Source organism: Mobula birostris, chromosome 26 (genome assembly GCF_030028105.1).
Source record: "Mobula birostris isolate sMobBir1 chromosome 26, sMobBir1.hap1, whole genome shotgun sequence".
In the NCBI taxonomy this organism is placed as follows: domain Eukaryota; kingdom Metazoa; phylum Chordata; class Chondrichthyes; order Myliobatiformes; family Myliobatidae; genus Mobula; species Mobula birostris.
The window spans coordinates 14,599,733-14,624,150 of NC_092395.1; the positions used below are offsets into that span (position 1 = coordinate 14,599,733).

Below are 24,418 nucleotides of genomic sequence, written 5' to 3' on the forward strand. Positions count from 1 at the left end.
ACAGGAAGGATGTGGATGCTATAGAGAGAGTGCAGAGGAGGTTTACAAGGATGTTGCCTGGATTGAAGAGCATGCCTTATGAAAATAGGTTGAGTGAACTTGGTCTTTTCTCCTTGGAGCGACGGATGACCGATAGAGGTGTATAAGATGATGCGAGGCTTTCAGCGTGTGGATGACCAGAGGCTTTTTTTCCCAGAGCTGAAATGGCTAACACAAGGGGGCATGGTTTTAAGGTGCTTGGAAATAGGTACCGAGGGGATGTCAGGGGGAAGTTTTTCACACAAAGAGTGGTGGATGTAGGGAATGGACTGCCAGCGAAAGTGGTGGAAGCGGATACAATAGGGTCTTCTAAGAGATTTTTAGATAGGTACATAGAGCTTAGAAAAATAGAGGGCTATGTGCTAGAGAAATTCTAGGCAGCTTCTAGAGTAGGTTACATGGTTGGCACAACATTGTGGGTCGAAAGGTCTGTAATACGCTGTAGATTTTCTGTTTCTATATTCATTGTTGTGGTGAGTGAAATTATACCCTCTGGGTTCAGGAGCCTGATAGTTCTGTAGTGATAACTGTTCCTGAACCTACTGGTGTGGAACATTAAATCCAAGATGCTTCTCATATTGTGAAGGTTTACTCTGGATACCTCCTCGTGGACAGAATCGAAGTCAGACGGGATCTACAAGCTGACAAACTCTGTTCACCGCTAGGTATCTATTTACTTATCATGACATAGAAAGTCATTCAGCCTGATGAATGCCAGCTTCCAGCAGAGTAATCCCATCAGTCCTATTTCTCCCTTTACCTCTGTTACCCTGCAACTTATTTTCTTTCATCTGCCCACCAAGTTCCTCTTTCTCATTCAAAGTACAAAGTTCAAAGTACATTTATTATGTATACATTATGCAACCCTGAGATTCATCTCCTTACAGGCAGCACAAAACAAAGAAACCTCAGGAGAACTCATTAAAAAAGACCAGTCCACTGAGAAAGAGAGAAAAAGAAACAAATCATGCAAACAATAAAAGCAAATAACTTCAGAACTGAAGTTTTACGAAAGAGACAAAGCCAGACATCATCGGCATCAGAGCAGGCCACAGGCTTAGTTCAGCACAGAGATGAGATTCCCTTCCCACTTACCATATACTAAAAGGTAATAGCCACAATTTTGGAATGTTGAGCAGAAAGTGAGGGGAGCCTTTGCAATCACAGAGAGAATGTGTAAACACCTTTCATACAGCCCACAAAGGTCAAGATAAAATCCTTGTCTCTGGAGCAGTCAAGTGGTAGCAGTAACTGCTACAACGCTATACCACTCAATTACTAAGTTATCATTAAAATAATCTTCCAAAGTACAAGACTCTCAGTCATCGCTTATGCATAATACATTGGTAATGGTGAGTTTAACAGAAGACGGTGGCACAATCTCATTACACACCAATGAAAATGTGTGATGATTGATGCTGTTTCATCAAGGCTAACTCTGCTCTCAGCTTATAATAGGCAGAAGAAATGTACATATGTATTGTATCAAATGTGGATAGTTCATAGTGGGGCCCTCCAAGCTAGGCAAGTCAAGGTGCTTTAAAGGATTATATTGCATCAATATTTTCAACTTTGGCAGAGATCATTTTGACTGATCTTCATCTATGCACTCAGCAGACTTAAAGGAAATAAATAATCTTCCTAAAGGACAAAACTCATTCTCTACCTTTTCGGCAGGGGTTCCCAACCTGGGGTCCATGGACATCCTGGCTAATGGCAAAGCTCCATGGCGTAAAAAGGGTTGGGAAACCGTGGTTTATTGTATTGTGTTAGTTGAGGTAAGGCAAGGGTTAACATAATGCCTGGGCAAGGATAGATTGCAAATAGAGTGCAGACAGCCCAGGTAAGAAAGGTCTTTGAAGAGCATAGCTTCCCTTTATAGAGCAGATTCCCAGAGCCATTTCCGCTTACTTGAGATGAGACAGGAAAATAATGAAAGAATATGAAATGCACAGGTAAACGAAGGGACAAATGCTTTACTAACTTCGAAGTATCATTGGTTGTTAGCTTGTAGTTTCTATTGACTTTTACACTCCTATGTTGAATGGTGATTGATCTTGCAAGTAAGGAATTCAAACATACCTTGTTTACCAAATAGTCAATATCTATAATAATAATGAAGGCATCCGTTAGACTTGTGAGACCATGGATCTGCGCCTGGAAAGTCTTCACTCTCCAGGGCGCAGGCCTGGGCAAGGTTGTATGGAAGACCAGCAGTTGCCCATGCTGCAAGTCTCCCCTCTCCACAACACCAATGTTGTCCAAGGGAAGGGCATTAGGACCCATACAGCTTGGCACCAGTGACGTCGCAGAGCAATGTGCGATTAAGTGCCTTGCTCATGGACACAACACGTTGCCTCGGCTGGGGCTCGAACTCACAACCTTCGGGTCACTAGTCCAATGCCTTAACCACTTGGCCACGTGCCCAACATCTATAACAGCCACTCAATTCTGTATAAAAATGGCTTTTTTTCTGTTCTGACTTCAGAACAGTGTGGGTGACAGGGGCCGTGCTGTTCTCCTTGTGCACAAGTAAAATAAAGTATAATTGAGGAATGAGTGCAAGTTTTCGGAGTCCAGTTAGTCGGCAACAACGTTATGTTATGCTGTTCCATGTGTAGTATTAAGCGGACATTACCATTAGTTGAGCTGATTTGTATAATTATCCTACCTTTTCTTGGTACTGGCGGCGCGATGAATCCAAGGACTGGATGAGCGCAGTCGCATGACCAATAAACATGGCGTAGCAGGTGGCGCCCACTATCATGCTGAGCATGGTCAACCAGATGTCGGACATGCTTTTGGGAGCTTGGCGGCCATACCCTATACAGAGCATGTGGCTCATTGCTTTAAAGAGCGCAAAGGAATAGAGCTCACTCCAGGAATCATTCTGTGGAGGAAAGAGACAGGAAAATAGGCAATCAAAATAAAGGCATTTGAAAACATATATTAACTACAATGCGCCAAAATTTAAACATTTAATTACAATGATTACCAAGAAAAATCACAGCACAAAATTTCCAGCCCGTTCATGCTGTGGACAGTACCTTAGGTTGTATTTTGTGCGTGATTACAACTGCACTTCGTTTTCAGTTGTCTTTAAGTCTTCAGCAGATTGTCCAGAACATGTTCCACTTCCTGATGTAAACATCAACCCATTCTTGGTATCATCATGTGTTCACTTATTGGTTCAAGAACAACTATCCATCTTGCCTTCCTACTCTCTCTACTGCCTATTATGAAATGTCACATTGTCCACCTTTACTAGCCTTCCCTCAACCCTTAAACTCAACATTGGCCACCTGCCCCGTTTGGCCTTGGGTCATCTAAGTTGCCGCTGATCTCACTACTATGAAATTTGGAGCTTTGCCCACTCATCTCAGACTACCTTGTGGGAGCCATCACTGCTATTTGACATTATCACTCCCCAACATCTTGAACGTCCTCTGATATCAAGATGAAAACTCCTGACGTTATCTGGATCTTTTGATAATCTGAGTCACTCATGGTATAAATTGAAGCACTGAAGGTTTAATCTGAAGCAGTTGTTTTTTTTTAAGAGGTCTCTCAGGAAAACTAAAACCACTTAATCAACAAATCACAATAACATTGTACATCAAATGCAGAAATAAATTGCAAAGGACATTGCATATTTTATCATATGTAAGTACAGATTGTTTTAACAATGACCTGGAGTAACTTGCTTTTTTTTTTAAGATGCTAGGGTAAAATAACATAATGAATAACACAAACATTTTTGAAATTAAGCTCTTTAAAGCTTTAAGTCTAAGAGGCTTACAGTGACTTAATAGCACGGATTTCACAGCTTTAATGATATGAAAAGTGGAAAAACTCTCAGCACTGTTGACCCAACGTGTAATGGATAACAGCCTCTGGATTATGGACACGGCCAATGAAATGCACAAATCTAAAGGCGATTCTCAGAGCTGCCCTGTTCCTACACAGCATATGTTTGCTGCTGCCTTCTATAAGGTAGCAAATGACTTCACTTGAAAAGGCATACACAGTTTATCCTCACAGTAAAATTTCACAGAAATTCTGTCCTTCCCAGTATGGAGTCTAAATGAATATTGTGAGGGCATACTGAGTGACAATTACTGATTACCAAAGTTTTTGATCCCAAACAAATTAATTTTATGTAGGTGTATCATGGTTGCCTTGCATAAACCTTTCGAAGTTCAAAAAAGTGCATGGTATATTTTATTATCAAACTATATTTATGCAATTCTATACAGCCCTGAGATTCATTTTCTTGTGGGCATACTCAGCAAACATATAGAGTAGTAACTATAACAGGATCCATGACAGATCTACCAGAGTGCAAGAGAAAGCAAACTGTGCAAAGGCAAATATAAATAAGTAGCAATAAATATTGAGAACATGATATAATGAGAAAAGGAGTCCTTGAATGTGAGATTGTTGGTTGCAGGAACATTTCAATGATGGGGCAGGTTAAGTTGAGTGTAGTTATCCCTTTATTCAAAAGCCTAGCGGTTGGCGAGTATTAACTACTCTTGAACCTCGTGGTGCCAGTCCTGAGGCTCTTGTATCTTCTACCTGTTGGCAGCAGTGAGAAGAGACCGTGACCTAGGTGGCAGAGATCTCTGATGATGGATGCTGCTTTTCTATGCCAGTGTTTTATGTGGATATGCTCAGTGGTTGGGAGGGTTTTACCTGTGATGCACTCGGCTGAATCCAATACATTTTGTAGTTAATTTTAGAAGGATAAATATTTTTATTTTGTAGTTTTATCATATTTCTGTTTCTATCTATTCTATTGGATAACTGCATATCCCTGGACCTATATTGTACTCAATGGGGTTCAGAAGGATGAGTGTTGATCTCAAAGAAACATACCAGACAGTAAAAGGTCTAGATACAGTGAAGGGGACGTTTCATTAATAGGAGAGTTTAAGATTCGAGGCATAGCCTCAGAATAAAGGACCATCCCTTTATAACTGATATGAGGAGAAATTTCTTCAGCCAAAGGGTGGGAATCTGTGGAATTTGTTGCCATAGATCTCTGTGGAGATCAAGTTATTTTTGTACATTTTAGGCAGATACTGCTTGGTTCTTGAGTTTACAAATTATGAGCAGCCAGCAGGAGAACAGGGTTGAAGAAGATCAGCCATGATTGCACAGACTTGGAGGGCCAATTGGCCTAATTCTAAAATGGTTTTATGTTTTAATCTTTGCTTTTGTAACATGTTTAAAACACCAATTAAACATTGTGATTACACTGAACAACAAAGATTTTGCTTCCTGAATATTTCTGGGTGTACCTTATAGATTTTGGGCTGCTGATCATGAAAATCATCATGAAATTTCCCTAACACACACCAGTTTTTTGAAATTGCCTATATATTTTTTTACTTCAATTCATAATTCAAGTCAATTAAAATGTTGCCCACAATGTAAACTGAAATGTTTTCTATCTTGTGTAGGTATGCCTGGGCATGCTTAGGGAGGGTGAATGCTACATAGCAGGACAGGCTTTAGAAAGGCTATAAATTTCCATGAAGGATTTTGATATTTGAGACAGATGTTTCCCAGAATAACTGATGCCAAGATGAAGGAAGGCATATTTGTTGGTCCACAAATCAAAAAGGTCATCAATGATAGGCAATTTGAAGAACTCCTCGTGGGACCAGAAAATCACATGGAGGGCATTCAAGGGTGCTGCTGAAAACCTTCCTGGCAGCTACAGGGCACCAAGTTACGTGCAGCTGGTTGACAACATGATTCAAGCATACAAAACCATGTTTTACCAGGATATTGTGGTCATGGAGAAATGGTATTAGGGCAACTGGAATCCATCAATGCTGACAGATTATTGATGAACACTTAAGTGAGAAACCTCAGACACTGAATACAAATGGAAATTATCAACAAACATTTTAGCTGTTGTTAACCTAAGTTCAACTATTGGAAAGCGTCAGCACCATTATGTGATTAAATGCATTATATTCAATAAAAGTTAATTTCTTGTTTCTCCAAATTCCTATGTGATACAAATAGTCTGAAATTATATTTATGTTCAGCTTCAAGCAGTCCATCATAAACAAAATAAAATTTCTGAGGAAGCAAAGCTTTCAAAAGAAATTACTGAGTGCAATTTTCCTAGTTTGTGCAAATCCTTCAATATGACAAGCCGCTTAATTAGTCTGAAGGGATCACTGGTTCTGCATACCAGATATCTCTTTGAACTAATACTGGGCATCAGGAAAAAATAGATCACGGAACAGAGATTCAAGTGAGTAGCTTTCTCCAAAATCATTGCAAAAGGCACCACTGATTGCAAAGTGTGGGCTTTGGTTTAATTTTTGATGATCTAAATTGAAAATGTATTTTAAAATCATGTTTGATATTAACTACTCAATGGCTTTATTGAATCAGATAGAAATAGATTAAATGAAAATGCAGAAAAGCTCTGTAAGGGAATAAAATAAGTGAAAAGATTAATGCATCTTAGTTAGCCTTACAGTTAAAACTCTACGGACTGCACTCAGTGGCCATTTTATCACCTGAATCTGCTCATAAATGCAAATATCTAATCATCCAATCATATAGTATATCAACGCATAAAACATACAGACATGGTCAAGAGGTTCAGTTGTTGTTCAGACCGAATATCAGGATGGGAAGAAATGTGATTTAAGTGACTTTGATCATGGAATAATAGTTGGCGCCAGGCAGGCTGGTTTGAGTATCTCAGAAACTGCTGATCTCCTGAGGTTTAGAGATGCAGAGGGACTTAAGAGTCCTTGTGCAAAACTCCCAGAAGGTTAATTTACAGGTTGAGCCTGTGGTAAAGAAGGAAAATGCAATGTTGGCATTTATTTCAAGGGAAATAGAATATAAAAGCAAGGAGATGATGCTGAAACTTTATAAGACACTAGTCAGGATGTATTATCAACAGTTTTGGGCCCCATATCTTAGAAAGGATGTGTTGTCATTGGAGAGAGTCCAGCGGAGGTTCATGAGGATGATTCCAGGAATGAAGGGGTTAACTTATGAGGAGCATTTGGCAGCTTTGGGCCTGTACTCACTGAATTTAGAAGAATGCAGGGGGATCTTATTGAAACCTACCAAATGTTAAGAGGACTAGATAAGGTGGATGTGGAAAGGATGTTTCCTACTGTGGGGGTATCCAGAACTAGAGGGCACAGCCTCAAGTTGGAGGGGCAACCTTTTAGAACAGAGGTTAGGAGGAATTTTTTTGCCGTAGAGTAGAGAATCTGTGGAATGCTTTGCCATGGACTGCGGTGGAGGCCAAGTCCGCGGGTATATTTAAAGCGGAAATTGATAGTTTCCTGATCTGTCAGGGCATAAAACGATATGGCAAGAAGGCAGGTATGGTGTTGAGTGGAATCCAGGATCAGCCATGATGGAATGGCAGAGCAGACTTGATGGGCTATTTCTACTCCTGTGTCTTCTGGCTTTCATGCACAACAGTCTCTAGAGTTTACAGAGAATGGTGCAAAAAAAACAAAAAGCATCCAGTGAGTGGCAGTTCTGCAGGTGAAATTGCCTTGATAATGAGGGAGGTCAGAGGAGAAAGGCCAGACTGGTTCAAGCTAACAGCAAGGTGACAGTAACTCAAATAACCATTACGACAGTGGTGTGCTGAGGGGCATCTCTGAATGCTCAACACGTCAGACTTTGAAGTGAATGGGCTACGGCAGCAGAAGACCATTGTGAGCATTGAAGGCTGGAGTATACAATGATAATCACACTGATAGAATAATTTAGGCTGCAGTCATGAAAAATCCTCTGAATGACTTTATAAACAGGAAATGAGTCTGGGCAATATACTGATGGTATCACTCATGCTTGCAATACATTTAATTTATGCATTATTCTGAAAAGGCATGCAACATTTCTATGGAATATATAATTAATTTTTATTTTACAGTTATCAAATTAAAACCCTCTTCTGCTTGAATGTATTAAAATTTGTAGGACAAGACAAAAAGCATTACATGTGATTGACTTCTCAATCTGCAACAATCTCTCAGTCAAATGGGATAGACGGTGGGAATTCAAAATGGAGGTAGAAATAGGAAAATGATCCAGTTCTTGGATCTTGGAATCAGAATCACTGACAGTTGTTGTGTGGCAGCAGTAGAGTGCAAGACATAAAAGTTACCACATAGTATATAAAAAAGTAAATTGTACAAGCAAGGATTAGTGAGCTATTGTTCATAGGTTCATGGACCGGTCAGAAATCTGATGGCAGAGGGGAAAAATCTGTTCCTAAAATGTTGTAGTGTAACTTTAAAGCTAAAGCTATGAGGTAGAGATTATCTTCACTATAATGTGAGTACTGTGACCCTAAACAAGGAAATTTTTTTTTTAAAAATACAGTGACTAGAAACCTGAAATAAAAGTAGAAAATCCTGGAAAACCTCTACAGGACAGGCAGCCTCTGCAGAAAGAGTAACAGCAATTTCAAGTCAAGAACCCCTTACTGGTTTCCCCTTAATTCTGTTCCTTGTTTCGCGAGTGCTAGCTGAATTGATGAGTGGTTCCATTAATTTTAAAAATAACAAAAGTCTGAGGATAACATAATATTCATAATACTCAGTCTAATTTACTGGCAATTCTTTAAATAGCTTAGGAGTCACAGATATCCTTAAAGCAATGTTGGAGTGGTGAAATCCAACCTGAGCCTGACAACAAAAAAAAACAGGGTGGCCCGGTGGCATTGTGGTTAGCGTAACACTCTACAGCACCAGAACCAGGTTCAATACGAGCCACTGCCTGTAAAGAGGTTGTACGTTCTCCCCATGACCGCATGGGTTTCCTCTGAGTGCTCTGATTTACTCCCACATTCCAAAGACCTACAGGTTTGGGTTACTAAGTTGGAGGCAAGTTATGTTGGTGCTGGAAGCTTGTTGGCAGTTGTGGATCGTGTTGGTCTTTGATGCAAATAACACATTTCACTATATGTTTGGCTGTGCATGTCACAAGTAAAGCTAATCTTTAAATCCTTAAATCTTTAAAAATCCAAAAGGAGTTCATGAAATGAACTATTGATATTTAATGGTGCCAAGACTACTTTAGACTCCAAAGAAATAAAAGTAGTATGACTGATGGGTTCTTCTGATACTGGATGGAATATACAAGCAACATACTCTAAAGTGGATTAAGCAAGAAACTGCAGTTGCTGGAACTTAAAGCAACAAACAATCAGCTGGAAGGTGGAGGAAAGGAACTGATAATACTTCAGACTGAAATCTTTCATCAGGACTGAGAGTGGAGAGGTGAGAAGAAGGGAGATAGCAAGAAAGGAGTCTGAGGCAATTAGTGGACTGAGGAGGGGTGGGAGATGATAGGTGTTGTGTAATTAATATTTCAGTAACACTTTAGTAATATTGTAAATATATTGTTTGATTAAGCATTCTCATTCATTTAAGTAATTCATTATGGGTTATATGTAAAAAAATGTGAATTACACACATAATAATCAGGGGTAGCAGCCAGTGCTTGGGACAAGATGACACTGAGCTGTGATGTCCATTGATGTCATAGCTCAGACTTCGTTTTTCTTGTGGGGAAGGTTCTGGGGATAGCATGGGTCGTTAGGGGTCAAATTAGGGCTTATGGACAGGGATGAGAGAGAATGCAAGAGTTGGTGTTTGGAGTCCTGGTTGGAATGCTTCAGTGATCCCAAAGACAGGTCAACAGCCACTGAGGAGACCAGTCATTACCAGGTCAGCGAACTCCAAGTTGGAGTTCTGTATGGGCAGGAGTCACGAGGGCTGCTGACTGGGATTGGACATCCATGTGAGTCCGGATCTAGAGGCCCAAATATCAACCCTGTGTTTCGCAAGTTCTGGGGTTGATACCTGGAAGTTGGGAAAGTTGGGAGGGGAAATAGAAGGTCGAAATTCAGAACTCAGCGAGTCCAGATCTCGAAAGCCCATAGGTCGAAGACCAAAGTCAACGAGTTCAGGGACAAAGGTCCGAAGGGCAAGTCTGCAAGTCTGAGCCAGGTACTGAAGGTTGGAAGCCAGGCAACTGTGAGACCTGGGCCAAGGTCTGGAGGCCCAGAGGCAGCTGGTCTTGTGGTTGGAGGCCTATTTGTGTGTGTGAGGGGATAGATGGCTGGAAGGGTTGGAAAGGGGCTTGTTTTATTTTTGTTTTGTTCAGTTGCGCTTTTGCAGCTTGTGTTGTTCTGCTGAACATTGTGTGTATGCTATGCTTGCTCCTAGCACGTCCTTAGGGTTGTGTTGGGGTGTTAACATAAATGACATACTTCTCTGCATATTTTGATATACATCTGATAAGTAAGTAAACAAACTAACAAATAAGTAATTCTGAATCAGAATCAGGAACACAAAATGCTACCAGTATTGGACTTTGACAAGTAAAGGCGGTGAGAACACGAACCAACAGGGGAAAGACGAATACAAATTGAATCAGAACTTGATAGAGGAGAGGCCAGGTTTCTTTTGCATTTTAAATAACCCCACTGTCTGACACGAGGGGTTGCTTTGCCCTTCTGCCCTAGGCCTTTGAGGAGAAGTAGAAAATCCTCAGAGATGAATGAAGCTGAAAGCCAGCTGTCAGCGTTTTCAGCTTAGCCAGAAAGAAGCCTCCAACCACAGCCCTTCCGAGTTGATCATTATTTTGTTGTAATTGGCTTTGATCTTGTGCTCAGGCAAACGTGGGGGTAGTGTAAGCGGGTGAATAATGGTTAGCATGGGATCAAGGTCCTGATTCAATTCCACATCTCCCTGCCACTCCATGAAAGACACAAGCCAACATTTAGAAATTACCCATCAGCTGATTTATCAATGATCTCCACAGGGACATCCTAATCATGGAAAATAATGGAAATCAAAAGTAAGAGCAAACGAGAGTAGACAGAATTGCTGATGTTAGGAACCAGGGTAGTTAGAACTCAGAAGGAACTCTTTCTAACTATTATGCCCATACAAGAAGAGGCAAATTTATATTTAATGTAATGTTACATGAAGTCTGAGCTGCAGTAGAGCATAACATCTGATTAAATTACTCTAATTATGCTAGGCTAAGTATCCTCAACCTTCACAGCATGGGTAAGGAGGAATTAGCTTCTTATTAGATAAGGCAAAACATCCTGTAAAGAAAATATGGATTGGTGGTGGACACGGGTTTGATTTCAACAGCTAAGAGAAGTTTGGATGGGTACATCGATGGGAGAGGGTATGGAGGACTCTGGGCCGGGTGCAGATCGATGGGATTAGCCATAATAATAGATCGGCATGAGCCAGATGGGCCAAAGGGTCTGTTTTTGTGTCGTGCTGTTCTATGACTCTATCTCTCCAATTGCAGTCTAACCACTGTAGCTGTTTAAGTCACAATGTACAAGCAAACTGATCTCTTTCTAAGGTGATATTCTCTTTTCGAGAACACATCATACATGAAAGATTGTTGGAAGTCATAGGTCTGCACAAGAAGTATAGCAAGTACATACACTCAGAGCCACTTAATTAGGTATGCTTGTACCCCTGTGCATTATTGCAAATATCTAATCAGCCAATCATGTGGCAGCAACTCAATGCATAAAGCATGCAGACATGGTCAAAAGGTTCATTTGTTGTTCAGACCAAACATCAGAATGGGGAAGAAATGTGATCTAAGTGACTTTGACCATGGAGTGATTGTTGGTGCCAGATAGGGCGGTTTGAGTATCTTAGAAATAGCTAATCGCCTGGGATTTTCACGCATCACAGTCTCTAGTGTTTACAGAGAATAGTATGAAAAACAAAAAAAAAAACCAGTGAACAGCAGCTCTGTGGGTGAAACTGCCTTGTTAATGAGAGAGGTCAGAGGAAAATGGCCAAACTGGTTCAAGTTGAAAGGAAGGTGATGATAACTCAAAAACCACACAGTACCACAGTGGTGTGTCGTGGGTTCGAGTCTCGGCCAAGGCAGCGTGATGTGTCCTTGAGCAAGGCACTTAACCACACACTGCTCCAGTCCACCCAGCTGAAAATGGGTACCGGCAAATGCTGGGGGTTAACCTCGCGATAGACTGGCGTCCTATCCGGGGGGGGGGGGGGGGGGTCTCGTACTCTCAGTCGCTTCATGTCACAGAAACCGGCATAAGCACCGGCCTGATGGGCCACAAGGCTCGGGACAGACTTTAACTTTTAACCAACCACAGTGGTGTGCAGAAGAACATCTCTGAATGAGCAACATATCGAACCTTGAAGTGGATGGGTACAGCAGTAGAAGACCATGAACATACAGTGCCCACTCTTTTAGGTACATCCTGTAGCTTATAAAGTGGCCACTCAGTGTATTTTCAAACATTAATTTAACAGAAAATGAGTTACGTACATATGATAGAAATGAATTGCATTATTGAAATTAGGTAGAGCTTAAGAACATAAGAAACAGGAGCAGGAATAGGCCATCTGGCCCATCGAGTCTGCTCTGTCATTCAATAAGATCATGACTGATCTGGCCATGGACTCATCTCCACCCTACCTGCCTTTTCCCCATAACCCTTTATTCCACTACTATGCAAAAATCTATCCAACCTTATATTAACAATGAGAAGAACTGACTGTACTACTGGTTACTAGCTGCAGAGCACAAGTCAGTGCATTCAGTACATCTGTAGATGCCAGTACAGCTCCTGAGTACAAAGTGGTGCATCTGAACTTAACCTAATTTTTTTTTTATTAATCAAAATAAATATTCATAAGAAACAAATTTACAAGAATAAATCATGGAATGCCTTTTCATTCTTACATTGCTGGCCAATCCTTTAAGCAGTGTACTATTACGTTCCTTAAAGGCAATAGGACTGGTGCCACTCATGTGACCCCCTGGGATGGTACACTATTGTAATGATTAAGGGGCTTCCTCTGCCAACCTGGCCCCTGCCTCTCCCTCTCCAGCAATGGAGAAGCCTTTACTGGGTCCTTCCTACCAAGCCCTTAACTCTACCTAGTTTTATTTCTCAAAATCAACTTTACTCATAATTTTTAAATTATTTACAAGACTAAACAATGCCTTTTCATTCTTACTTTCAGTCAACACATTAAGAAATATGTTATTACATTCCTTAAAACCATTAAGACTGTTAACACTCCACCTATTTTTTTTTTTGCCCCGACACCCTTGGCATCAATCCTCTCTTCCTTTTCTCTAAAATCCTGAAGTCCCTGATTGTAATTACACCAGTGACATTAAATGTCTACCCCTGCCTCTGGAGTTCCATCTATGTTTCCATGATGTGGCTGTGCTGAATTTTGCTCAACTCATTAAGTGTCTTGAGAGGCCACTTCACTTAATTACCCTGACTCAGCACTGGGTTTGCTAACACCCCGAGCGTGGGGCTAGATAAAGTCTGGCCCCTCAGCCTTACACTGACCATGCTGGTGTAGCTTATACGACCACATTCACTTGAATGGACTTACTGACCTTCAGAAGATAACTTGTTGCTTGAGTTTCCTTCATTTCAATAATATTAGTATTTATTTACATTCTAAATGGGTGCAACCACCCCCTCCCTCAAGGATATCTTCTAGAGGTGGCACCTTAAGAAGGTGGCATCCATCACAAAGGACCCTCACCATTTGGGACATGCTCTTTTCTTGTTACCGCCATCAGGGAGGGGGCACACGATTCTGATAACCCACACTCAACATTTCAGAAAGAGCCTCTACCCCTCTGCCTGCAGATTTCTGAACAGTCCAAGAACCCATGAACATGACCTCATTATTTCTTTTTATTTTGCTCTATCTACTTATTTTTGTAATTTATGGGGTTTGCTTTGTCTTTGCACTGTACTACTCCTGCAAAACACTAGATTTCATGTCATTTGTCAGTGATTAAGAAATGAGACTCTGATTCTACTACGTGGTTTAAATAAATTTACTTCTTTAATTATTTTTAAAATCTTTTGAATTACTTTAACTTTCAGAAATAATTTAAATGTATTGCAACTGTTTCTAAATAAAGAAATTATAGGATACGTCAGACCCAAGGTGGTCCTTTGGTCCTGGCGTTAATGTCAACATTTCTCTCCACATGAAACACTTGGATTTAGTTTCCAGATGTCTTTCCAAAAAATCTATCTACACTTCCTGTAGTTTGCTTAAAGATCAGTTTTGTAAATTGTATTTATTTTTCATAAGTATGTGCTCCCCCACCACCACTCTCCCACATCTCTAGACTAAGGCTAATACATTATAATGTACTAACCATAACCAGTTGTAGTCATAGTCATAGGTTATGGATATGGGCTCTTTGATCATGCAAACCAAGATTGTCATCTATGTTAGTCCCAATATCCCTCTAGTCCTTTTCTATCATGTACCTGTCCAAGTACATTTTATAAGCTGCTAATGTAGCTGTCTTAATTACTTCCTCTTTGCAGCTTATTCTATATACTTCTAAGCCTCTTAGATTCCTATTAAACCTCTCTCCTCTCTCTGTCTACGTATGTCCTCTCATTCTTCATTCCCCAGTCCTGAGAAAATGTCTGTGTGCATTGAACCCATGATTAAAAATCAGTTTTTGTGAAATAAAATAAAGATTTTAGTTTCTTAAATCTTTGCATGTGCCCAACATAATGAGTGAAATTGAAAATGGAGAAAAATATTTGTAGATATATTTCTAATGTCTAATTCCTTGGAAGTAATAACATGAAGCAGAAGTGTAAGGCGTGTGCAGGCTGATTTGAGGCGGCAGGGCCCAGGCCCAAGAGCAGAAATGAGCCAATGTTTGGCCATTGCCGGAGCAGACTTAGAGGAGATATGATGGAGCAGAAGCGAGTGGAGGCAAGGCTGAGTTGAGGCGGCAGATCTGGGAGCAAGGTAAGACCCAAGGTTTGATCGATTTAAGTGCTGGGTCAAATTGGAAAGGTCAGGTACAGGCTGAATCGAGGTGCCAGAGCCCCGGTCCGAGAGCGTAACAAAGCAGCAGGGCCAAGGGTGCGAGAGAAAGGAAAGACCTGAGGCCATTTAAGCACCAGGCCAGATTGTAAAGGTCAGAGTGTGGGCTAGAAACGAGGAACAGGCTGGTCCAGCTCACTGCTCTATGAGATTTACTCATCTCTGCGCTAAACTGAGGCTGTGGCCTGCAACTAACGAGCTATTGGCTCAGCTGCAGTGATGACTGGCTTCATTGATATGGACTCACTTTTATAAACTTCAGTTGTTTGCTTGCTTTTCCTGTTTGCACAATTTATTTTTGTCTGCACATTGAGTGTTTGACGGTCTTTTTTTAATGAGTTCTTTTGAGATTCTTTGTTTTGTGGCTGCCTGTAAGGAGACAAATCTCAAAGTTGTATATAGTATACATACTTTGATAATAAATGTACTTTGAACTTTGTTGGTGAAACAATAAATTCCAAATAACTCAATGATGCCTCACATTAAAGGATACTAATTTTGTACTTACCACCATGTTATTTAAAGACACCCAACAATCACTCGGAAAGTCTTGAAGCAATGGCACAAGAAACTGCAGGCATCCATCCCAATGGCACAGGAGCAGCATCATTCCAATAAGATTAATTATTCTCATCACTGCACTGGCAAGGTCATAAGTCATGTGGAAGATCTTTTGACAAGAGAGAGAAAAAAAAGCGTAGTTATAATTACATTCTTTGCTTTTATCTACCATACCTTTTCATCATGAGAAATAATTGGGAAATAGAATGCAAATGTGAAAATTTGACAAACTGACATCCATAAACTAACTAAAATTAAGAGGCGGCAATTATCATCCGAGCCCTGCAATTATTTATCTGTTTAAATTAGTGTGTGCTCTATTCATGGAAATAATAATAAGCATTTATTGGTTTCAACAAAATCAGGTTCTAGAACATTACACAAAATAAAAAGCTTAGCAGATTCCATGCACAATCATTTGATAATATTACATGAATGGGGTGAAGAAATGATAGTCAATAAATCGATAATAGGTTTCTAATTACAATTCAATGAAGTTCTGTCTAATCTATGATTTAGAAATGATGCAGAACCAATATTAATCTATTACATTCATTGCAATGATAATTCTAACTTGTTATAAAATTAGTGTTAGGTTTACCTCTTAAATATCTTAGCATGGACAAGAATGTAATTCTTACAAAATCCTACAAAAAGTGGCAGGTTTGGCCCAGTACATCATGAGTAAAGCCCGCCCATCCATTGAGCACATCCTCATGAAATGCCATAGGAAAGCGGCATCCATCATCAAAGACCCTCACCATCCAGGCCATGCTCTTTTTTTGCCGCTGCTATCAGGTAGAAGGTTCAAGAACCTCGACTCAGTCCACCAGGTTCAAGAACAGTTACTACCCCTCAACCAGCAAGCTCTTGAACAAAAGAGAAAAACTACATTCATCTACTGAGAAGTTTCCAAAGAAATTATCTCACTTTTATCTTGTTATTCTATGCTCTCATTATTTATTACTATTTGCATTTGCATAGTTTGTTGTCTTCTATGCTCTATCCTGTATTATTTATTACTATTTGCATTTGCATAGTTTGTTGTCTTCTATGCTCTATGCTCTATTCTATAGATTTGCTGAATATACCCACAGGAAAAAGAATCTCAGGGTTGTATGTGGTGAGATGTATGTACTCTGGCAATAAAAAAAATACTTCGGGCTTTGTACCTTGAATTGGTTTAGCGTCATTAGTTCAAGTACAAAACAGTAGATCAGTAAGTAGATAGATAGATAACAGAAAAGATACATACAGATATCTTGCCTAATATTAGTAAACTGGTAGATTCTTATGTATTGATTTTTCCATGATAATTACTCGGTCATGATCATGATCACCCATGTCATATGATACAGCACATAATGAACAATTGTTTGGATAACCATAAGACATAAGACATAAGAGCAGAATTAGGACATTTGGTTCATTGAGTCTGCTTCACCATTCAATCATGCCTGACTTATTTTCTCTCTCAACCATTAAATGCAGTTCTTCATGTAAGTTGTTTATGTGCATCAGTTTGCTTTGCAGTTTAATTAGAATCAATTTTTCCTCTAATGATTTCCAGCAGATCTCTCACTATGATATATCTTTATACTATCAAAAATATCTAAGTGAGTGCTCCAATGTTAAAATAACATTGCAAGTAAAATTAATCAAATGTATAAAATGTGCTTATTTTACACTGCAGTTATGAACAGATAGTTTCACATGAGGGACAGATATCATTCAGAGAACAATATTCAAATTAGGAAATGCAACCAGTCCAGGAATTAAATGAAAGTATTTATATTTTCTGGTACATTGACAACATTATCCAAACAATCCTAAAATTTATTACTTGACCTCATTTCGAATTCAATAACCCTTTTATTGGTTTTGGTTATGAATAGATACATCACTTTCTATATTAACCAACATAATCTCACCTCAACACAAGCCACCAATAGGCAGCTGACACGTTATTGCAATTTGGCAGATCTGAGCAGGCACAACATCAGGCAGGCCGACGACTAAGTTAGCTGATGGGAAGGGAGGTGGGATACGAGAACAGAGATTTTAAAGAAATGGAAGTCTAGCATAGCAATGAACACTTCTCATTACCACAAATATCATTTCAAAAGCTTCAACATGAGGACTCATTTACAGGATCTTCTTCAAAAAATTGGCATATCCTTGTTGCTTAGCTTTCCAGAAAGTTGTAATCAGGAGACACAAGAGACTGCAGATCATAGAATCCATAGCACTGGTTAGGTCAATTGGTCATTGTAAATCATCCTGTGATTAGGCCATGTTAAGTAGGTGGGATTCTGGGTGGTGTGGCTCATTGGGCCAGAAGGGTTTGTTCCACACTGTATCTCTAAATAAATAAGTAAATCCCAGAACACCCTGTGGGACTAACTTTACCAGGAGCACTACAGCGTTTGAGAAGACTGCTCACCATTACTGTCCAAAGATCAGTTACGAAAGGGCAGCAAATGTCAGCCTTGCTATTCTGCCCATATCCTGGAAATAAATAAATAGGAAAATAGTTCCTTGATTGCCAATCGCATAACTGGCCTTGACATTTTCATTAATCTTCAAAATACAACTCAGCTGATATTAGCATATAAATGATGAATGGAAGCTAATGAAATTAATTTGAGCACTATTTAAAGTTAATTATTTTAAACAATTTCAATCTCTCTGTTAAAATATTAAAGAAGGTTGTACAGTATTATTTGAAGGTAGATAAGAATGAAGGTTTGCGTGTGATTTCCCAGATCAGCGAAGTTCACATTTGAACAAGATGGTGCTGGCAATATATGGCGACGTTTTGTAGGCAGCTCATAAGATCGCTGGATATTCTTCTAGACATACTGTTTGTCTTCTAAACCATGTTCACTGCAATCTGCAGCCTGTAACTTTCCCTTAAGAATTGTGCTTCTGAACTGTCTAAGCGAACTAGTGATTTTACGACCTCCTGAAGGATCCAGCGAACTTGATTCTTTGGAATGCAGTTACTGCACCCTTGAAGTGGATGAAAATCAGCCACAGCTGGAGGAGTGCTGGGATGGGCATCAAGCTGGATTAAAGCATCGAAGCCTGAGAGCGGAAATGAATCCTTGTTTAGCCCATTACTCCATGCCATCCAATATCATCCACCCCCCCTCCCCCCGTGCCTTTCCCATCTGCCTGCGTTTGACCCATTTCCCCTCTCTTCTCTCTACTACCACTGGGAAGAAGGCACATGAGTCTTGGGTCCCACGCCCCTCAAGTTCGGAGCAATTGCTGCCGTACAACCATCAGGCACATGGACTGGCGCGAATGGTTCACTCGCCTCACCTCAGCACTGAGCTGAGCCTGCAGCCTCTGGATTCGCTTTCAAGGGCTCTGCAGCTTGCTCTCAGTGTCATATGATTACTTCTTTATCATTTGCAAGATTTGTCCACATTTGCACATTGGTTCTTTGTCAGTCTTTGTTAGGTGTGGTTTTCCATAGATTCTATTGTATTTCTTTATTTTCCTGCGGGTGCCTACAAGGAAATGAATCTCGAAGTTGTACACACTATACACACTTTAATAATAGACTTACTTTCAACTTTGAGGATGTAAATTATTTCTGCAGCATCTGAGATGACAACTGACAGCCATCGAGTAAACAGTTACTAGCAACAGGGAACACTGGTGACGAGCTTGATAGAAATTCTGTATCTAACCATCTGTGCTCAATGTAAAATGCTTCCTGTCATGCCATCCATTCCCCAGCAACAACAATCACACCCAGAGTCACAGAATCAAGATCACATCACACTGATTACATTAATTATATCAATAGAAAGGCATAATTTTGCTATATCAATATAAAACATACTAGCCAATTTTGAGTACAGAGATAACAGCACTTTACATACAAATGTGAAAAAAATGGGCCCCCCAGCTACAGAGGGACAAGAGCTCAAAATAGCTCTGCTAAGCACTGCACAGGATCAAAGTGCAAACTTGTCAATCACTATAATGGTTAAAAATGACCGTTGTTATTCTTTGCATCATTTTTATAAAAACACTACATTTTCTTCCATGGCACTCTACCTGGCAGCAGTAACAGAGGTGTAAAATGCAGAGGTAATCTGCATCTGGGGTGGAATCTCAGCAGGACTGGAGACTGAAAAGAACTGAGGCGGAGGGCGTTACAGAGACTGGAGTGGGCAGAATTGGTGGACGATAGGATGTGGATTTGAAGCTTGGCTCACTGCTGCCATCAGTCAGCTGTCAGGCAATGCCTGATGAAAGTGTCATGTTTCTCAGAGAATACATTGATGCAATTACAGAGAACTGATTGAAAAGAAAACAATAGCTGAATTCTTTTTGCGCACCCGAAATGATGCAATGTTTTGATCAAGGCAGTGATACTCCAACAGTGGTTTTGATCACGGATTAATCAGTTCAACCTTCAGGCCAAATCTACAAGAAGAGCTTTGCATATTGTTGCGAACATACCACATACTGTTAAAGCTGTAGGTGTGCTCAGATTCTCAAAACGCTTTGTAAAGATGAAGATTAGCTTTATTTGTCACATGTACACCATAACATCAAAACATATAGTGAAATACATCGTTTGCGTCAATGACCAACACATAAGAATATGTGCTGGAGGCAGCCAGCAAGTTTCGCTGCGCTTTCTCTACCGAAATAACATGCCCACAATGGCTAACCTTTACTCATCTGTACATTTTTGTGTGAGGAAATTGGAGCACCCAGCGGAAACCCATGCAGTCATGGGGAGAACATATTAACTCCTTACCGACAGCTGCAAGAACTGAGTGCTGTAAAGCATAATGCTAGCTGCTGAGCTTAAATATTAAGGAGCTTCATACAGATTCAAGATTGCTTATTTTAATTCTTTTGCACGAATGTACAGGAGAATGAAATGATTGTTAGTCCAGATCCGATGCAGCATTAAAGTAAATCACAGTAAGTATAAAGAATACAATAAAAACACAATAAATATAAATATTAAAGCAATTTTCTAAAATGCAATGTACAAGTAAGTGTTATACAGTATACTGAACATAGACAGATTTTATGTACTGAAATGATGCCAGCTGAAGTATATATAGTGGTCATGGGTGGTGGTGGGGTGGGTTAATGGGTTGTAGTAATAAAGACTCAAAATTTAAATATTTTAAAAATCAATTAAAATAATGTAAATAAATGCTAAAAACATAACTACCATCCCTTCACCAGGAGTCGTTGTGTCTCCTTCATTTTTTTGGGAAATGCATTCCTATTTTCACGTTTAAACTGGGACAGCCCCAGCGGGGATATTTCCCAGTCTGAAAGTCTGGGACTCTGTGGAAGGTCACACTCTACAGTACTTCTGGAGTCCTCAAGAAGTCTAGAGGGCAGATGCAGGAGGTTATAAGATGCCAGCATGAATCATGGCCAGCACCAGCTCTAGGAACTGGTACTTCAAGAGGCACACCCTCGTAGGTCAGGGATTTAGTGCTAGTGTTGGGGCTCACTGTGCACCATTTTTATTCCAGCCATGCATCTTACTTTATTGACTTATAACCATATAACAATTACAGCATGGAAACAGGCCATCTCGGCCCTTCTAGTCCATGCTGAACGCTTACTTTTACCTAGTCCCACCGACCTGCACTCAGCCCATAACCCCCCATTCCTTTCCTGTCCATATAGCTATCCAATTTTACCTTAAATGACAATATTGAACCTGCCTCAACCACCCCTGCTGGAAGCTCATTCCACACAGCTACCACTCTCTGACTAAAGAAGTTCCCCCTCATGTTACCCCTAAACTTTTGCCCCCTAACTCTCAACTCATGTCCTCTTGTTTGAATCTCCCCCACTTTCAATGGAAAAAGCCTATCCACGTCAACTCTATCTATCCCCCTCATAATTTTAAATACCTCTATTAAGTCCCCCCACAACCTTCTACGCGCCAAAGAATAAAGACCCAACTTGTCCAACCTTTCTCTGTAACTTAGGTGCTGAAATCCAGGTAACACTCCAGTAAATCTTCTCTGTACTCTCTCTATCTTGTTGACATCTTTCCTATAATTCAGTGACCAGAACTGTATACTTGTTTGCCAAGAGTGAACATCATTGGCAATACCTGCATTTATTGCATATCCCCAAATGTCTCCAAAGAAAGGAAGTGGTTAACAGTCAACCTGGAAATATACATTGACTAGGCAAGGTAAGAACAGAAGATCGCCTTCCCTGAGGTCATTATTGAATTTTGCTACTGTTGTGTATTTAGCATTTCACTAATATTTGAGTAATATTGGAAATATATTGCTCGATTTAGCATTGTTGTTTACATAATTCCTTACAGGATATATGTAAAAGTATGTGATTAGTATACGTCATTACACCACCTCATCATAAATGCGCACCTCGATAAAGAACCAGGTATACACGTTCATCCACAGAACTCCCGTGTTTTTCTTTTTAGAGTTACAAAACATAACAGTGGCGATGAGTACAAACAAAACTGAACCCAAGGTAATTGTTGTCTCGGGTCTATGGCCTGTTGAAGTACAGCGAGACGTCTGAGTTTTTAAAAAGTGCAGCACGTACTTTGGGAAGAGACAGAGATAGTCGAGTTAAAAAAGAAAGCAAAAAAAGATGAAATTCACAGGATCATAAACAATAATATTCATAATATTTTTAAAAGCAGAAATAGTTGTCTACATCAGAAAGATTGACATGTTTGATTGCACAAGAGATAACTGATTGATGTACAGTATACTGATAGAATAGTGCAGTACTTTGAAGCAAATGAAATAGCCAATGGAAAGAAAGTGCCAGTTTTGCTGAATGCACTAGGTGGAAAGTTTTATAGTTTGCTTAGAAGTTTGACTGCTTCAACCAAACCAGCTGAAATGAGCTTTGCTGATATTGTAAAAGCAATGCAGGAATGTCTGTTGATTGCAGAATGCTTTAGGTTTCATAAGTGGAATTAAAAGGAAGGGGAGTCTACTTCAGCCTATGTGGCTGAACTGAAAATGTTGTCTGAGTATTGTCAGTTCGGTGATGGGCTTAATGAGGCACTGAGAGATCATTTAATTTATGAAATCTTACAAGAAAGCATTCACAAATGGCTTCAACCTGAAGCACAACTCACATGTAAAAGAGCATTTTAAATCACTATATCAAGAGTAGACAGAGACATAATTGAATTGCAGTCAGGAATGAAAGTGAGCGTGAGCAAAATTGCAACATCTAAACAGAAATCTGCTTGGACAAATAAATGGTTTTACTGTTGTATCACATACACCACAGCAATGCAGTTCTAGTGGCAAAACTTGCAGAAAATGCAACAGAGTAAGACACATACAAAGAGCATGTCGGGCAGACAAAAATAAATGGAGTGCACAGGGAAGAGAAAAAGATAAAAAGTCAAGTTGCCGTTTCAAAAAGAGCACTAATCAGCATGCAGTTGATGAAAAATTTGATCATGATGAGAGTGACAGTACTGAATAGCCTGTGATTTACTATGTGAAAACTAACAGGAGACAAGTAATATGGCTTACAGCAGAAGTGAACGGCAAATTAATTAATATGGAATTGGACACCAACTTGGCTGTTTCAGCCATTGCACAAAATGAGTTTGAATGGCATTTCAAAGACACTGAACTGAAGCCTTCAGATATCCAGCTAAGGACTTATACTGGAGAAAAGATAACTCCTCTGGAAATAAAACTTGTAACAGTGAAATACAATAACCAAGAATCCACATTGGGCTTTTACGTGGTAAAAACAGGAGGGCCAGCAATGTTGGGCTCAGATAACTACAACTTATTTGGAGAACAATCCGCCATTTGCACGCCACATCCCCTGCAAAAGAGTCAACTAAAAGACAATGAAGGAAGGTGCTGGATGATACCACAGAAAAGTTCAAGTATGGCACTGGAAAACTCAAACACATCAAGTGTAAAATAGCGTTACATGCATATACCACACCCAAGTTTTACAAAGCGCATTCAGTTCTTTATACCATCTGTGATAAAGTAGCCAGCAAGCTACAGCCCATGGAGGCTCAAGGAATTCTCTCCAAGGTTGAGTGGAGCTAAAAGGTAATGCCAGTGGTCACAGTAGCGAGGAAGAATGGACCTGTTAGGACCTGCGATGATTTTAAAGTCAACATGAGCCCAGTATCGAAAATCAATCTATATCCTCTGCCCAGTACAGACAATATCTTTGCAAACATTTCTGGAGAAAAACACTACAGCAAATTGGACTTAGCTGAGGCTCACCTACAGATGGAGATGGAAGAAGAGTCCAGAATGTTTCTCACCATAAACACTCACAATGGGCTTTATCACTATAATAGGCTTATTTTTGGCGTAGCAGCTGCTCCTGCACTCTGGCAAAAAAGCTTTGGACCAGGTGCTGCAAGGCTGTCCAGGTAATCAATGTTACCTGGATGACATCACTGTTAACAGTAAGGGCGACAAGAAACATCTCCAAATCTCAAGACAGTGTTAAAAAGATTAGAAGATTAATGGCTCAGCGCATAATGAAACATGAGTGAACTCTTTAAACCAAGCATTACTTTTTGTGGTCACACCATCAACAGGCAAGGATTGCACAAGTGTGCTGAGAAGATTCAAGCAGTGGTGGATACCTCAAGGCCAAAGGATATGCCACCGTCCTTTTTGGGATTTGTCAATTACCATAACAGGTCCCTGCCAAACCTGGTTACTGCGCTCCACCCCTGAACTCTTACTGCAGATCAGGAAGAAATAGCAATGGACAAAGCAGCGTGAAATGGCTTTCAAAAGGGAAAGGAATGGTGTCATCAGACACTGTACTCACACATTGTCCACAGAAGCCTGCCTATAACACCTCACCTTATGGTATATATAGGTACAGTCATTGCACAT

General features: G+C 40.0%; 1 protein-coding gene across 1 annotated transcript in view; it reads right to left on the minus strand.

Moving 5' to 3' along the window:
• Positions 1–24,418, minus strand: part of hcn2b (hyperpolarization activated cyclic nucleotide-gated potassium channel 2b) — a 161,939-nt gene that overhangs the window by 76,541 nt on the left and 60,980 nt on the right. The window contains exons 3-4 of the mRNA XM_072243884.1: positions 15,469–15,630; positions 2,711–2,929 (exon numbers count right to left, since the gene is read on the minus strand). Of these exons, the coding sequence (XP_072099985.1) occupies positions 2,711–2,929; positions 15,469–15,630 (381 nt within the window). The remainder of the gene's footprint in view (positions 1–2,710; positions 2,930–15,468; positions 15,631–24,418) is intronic.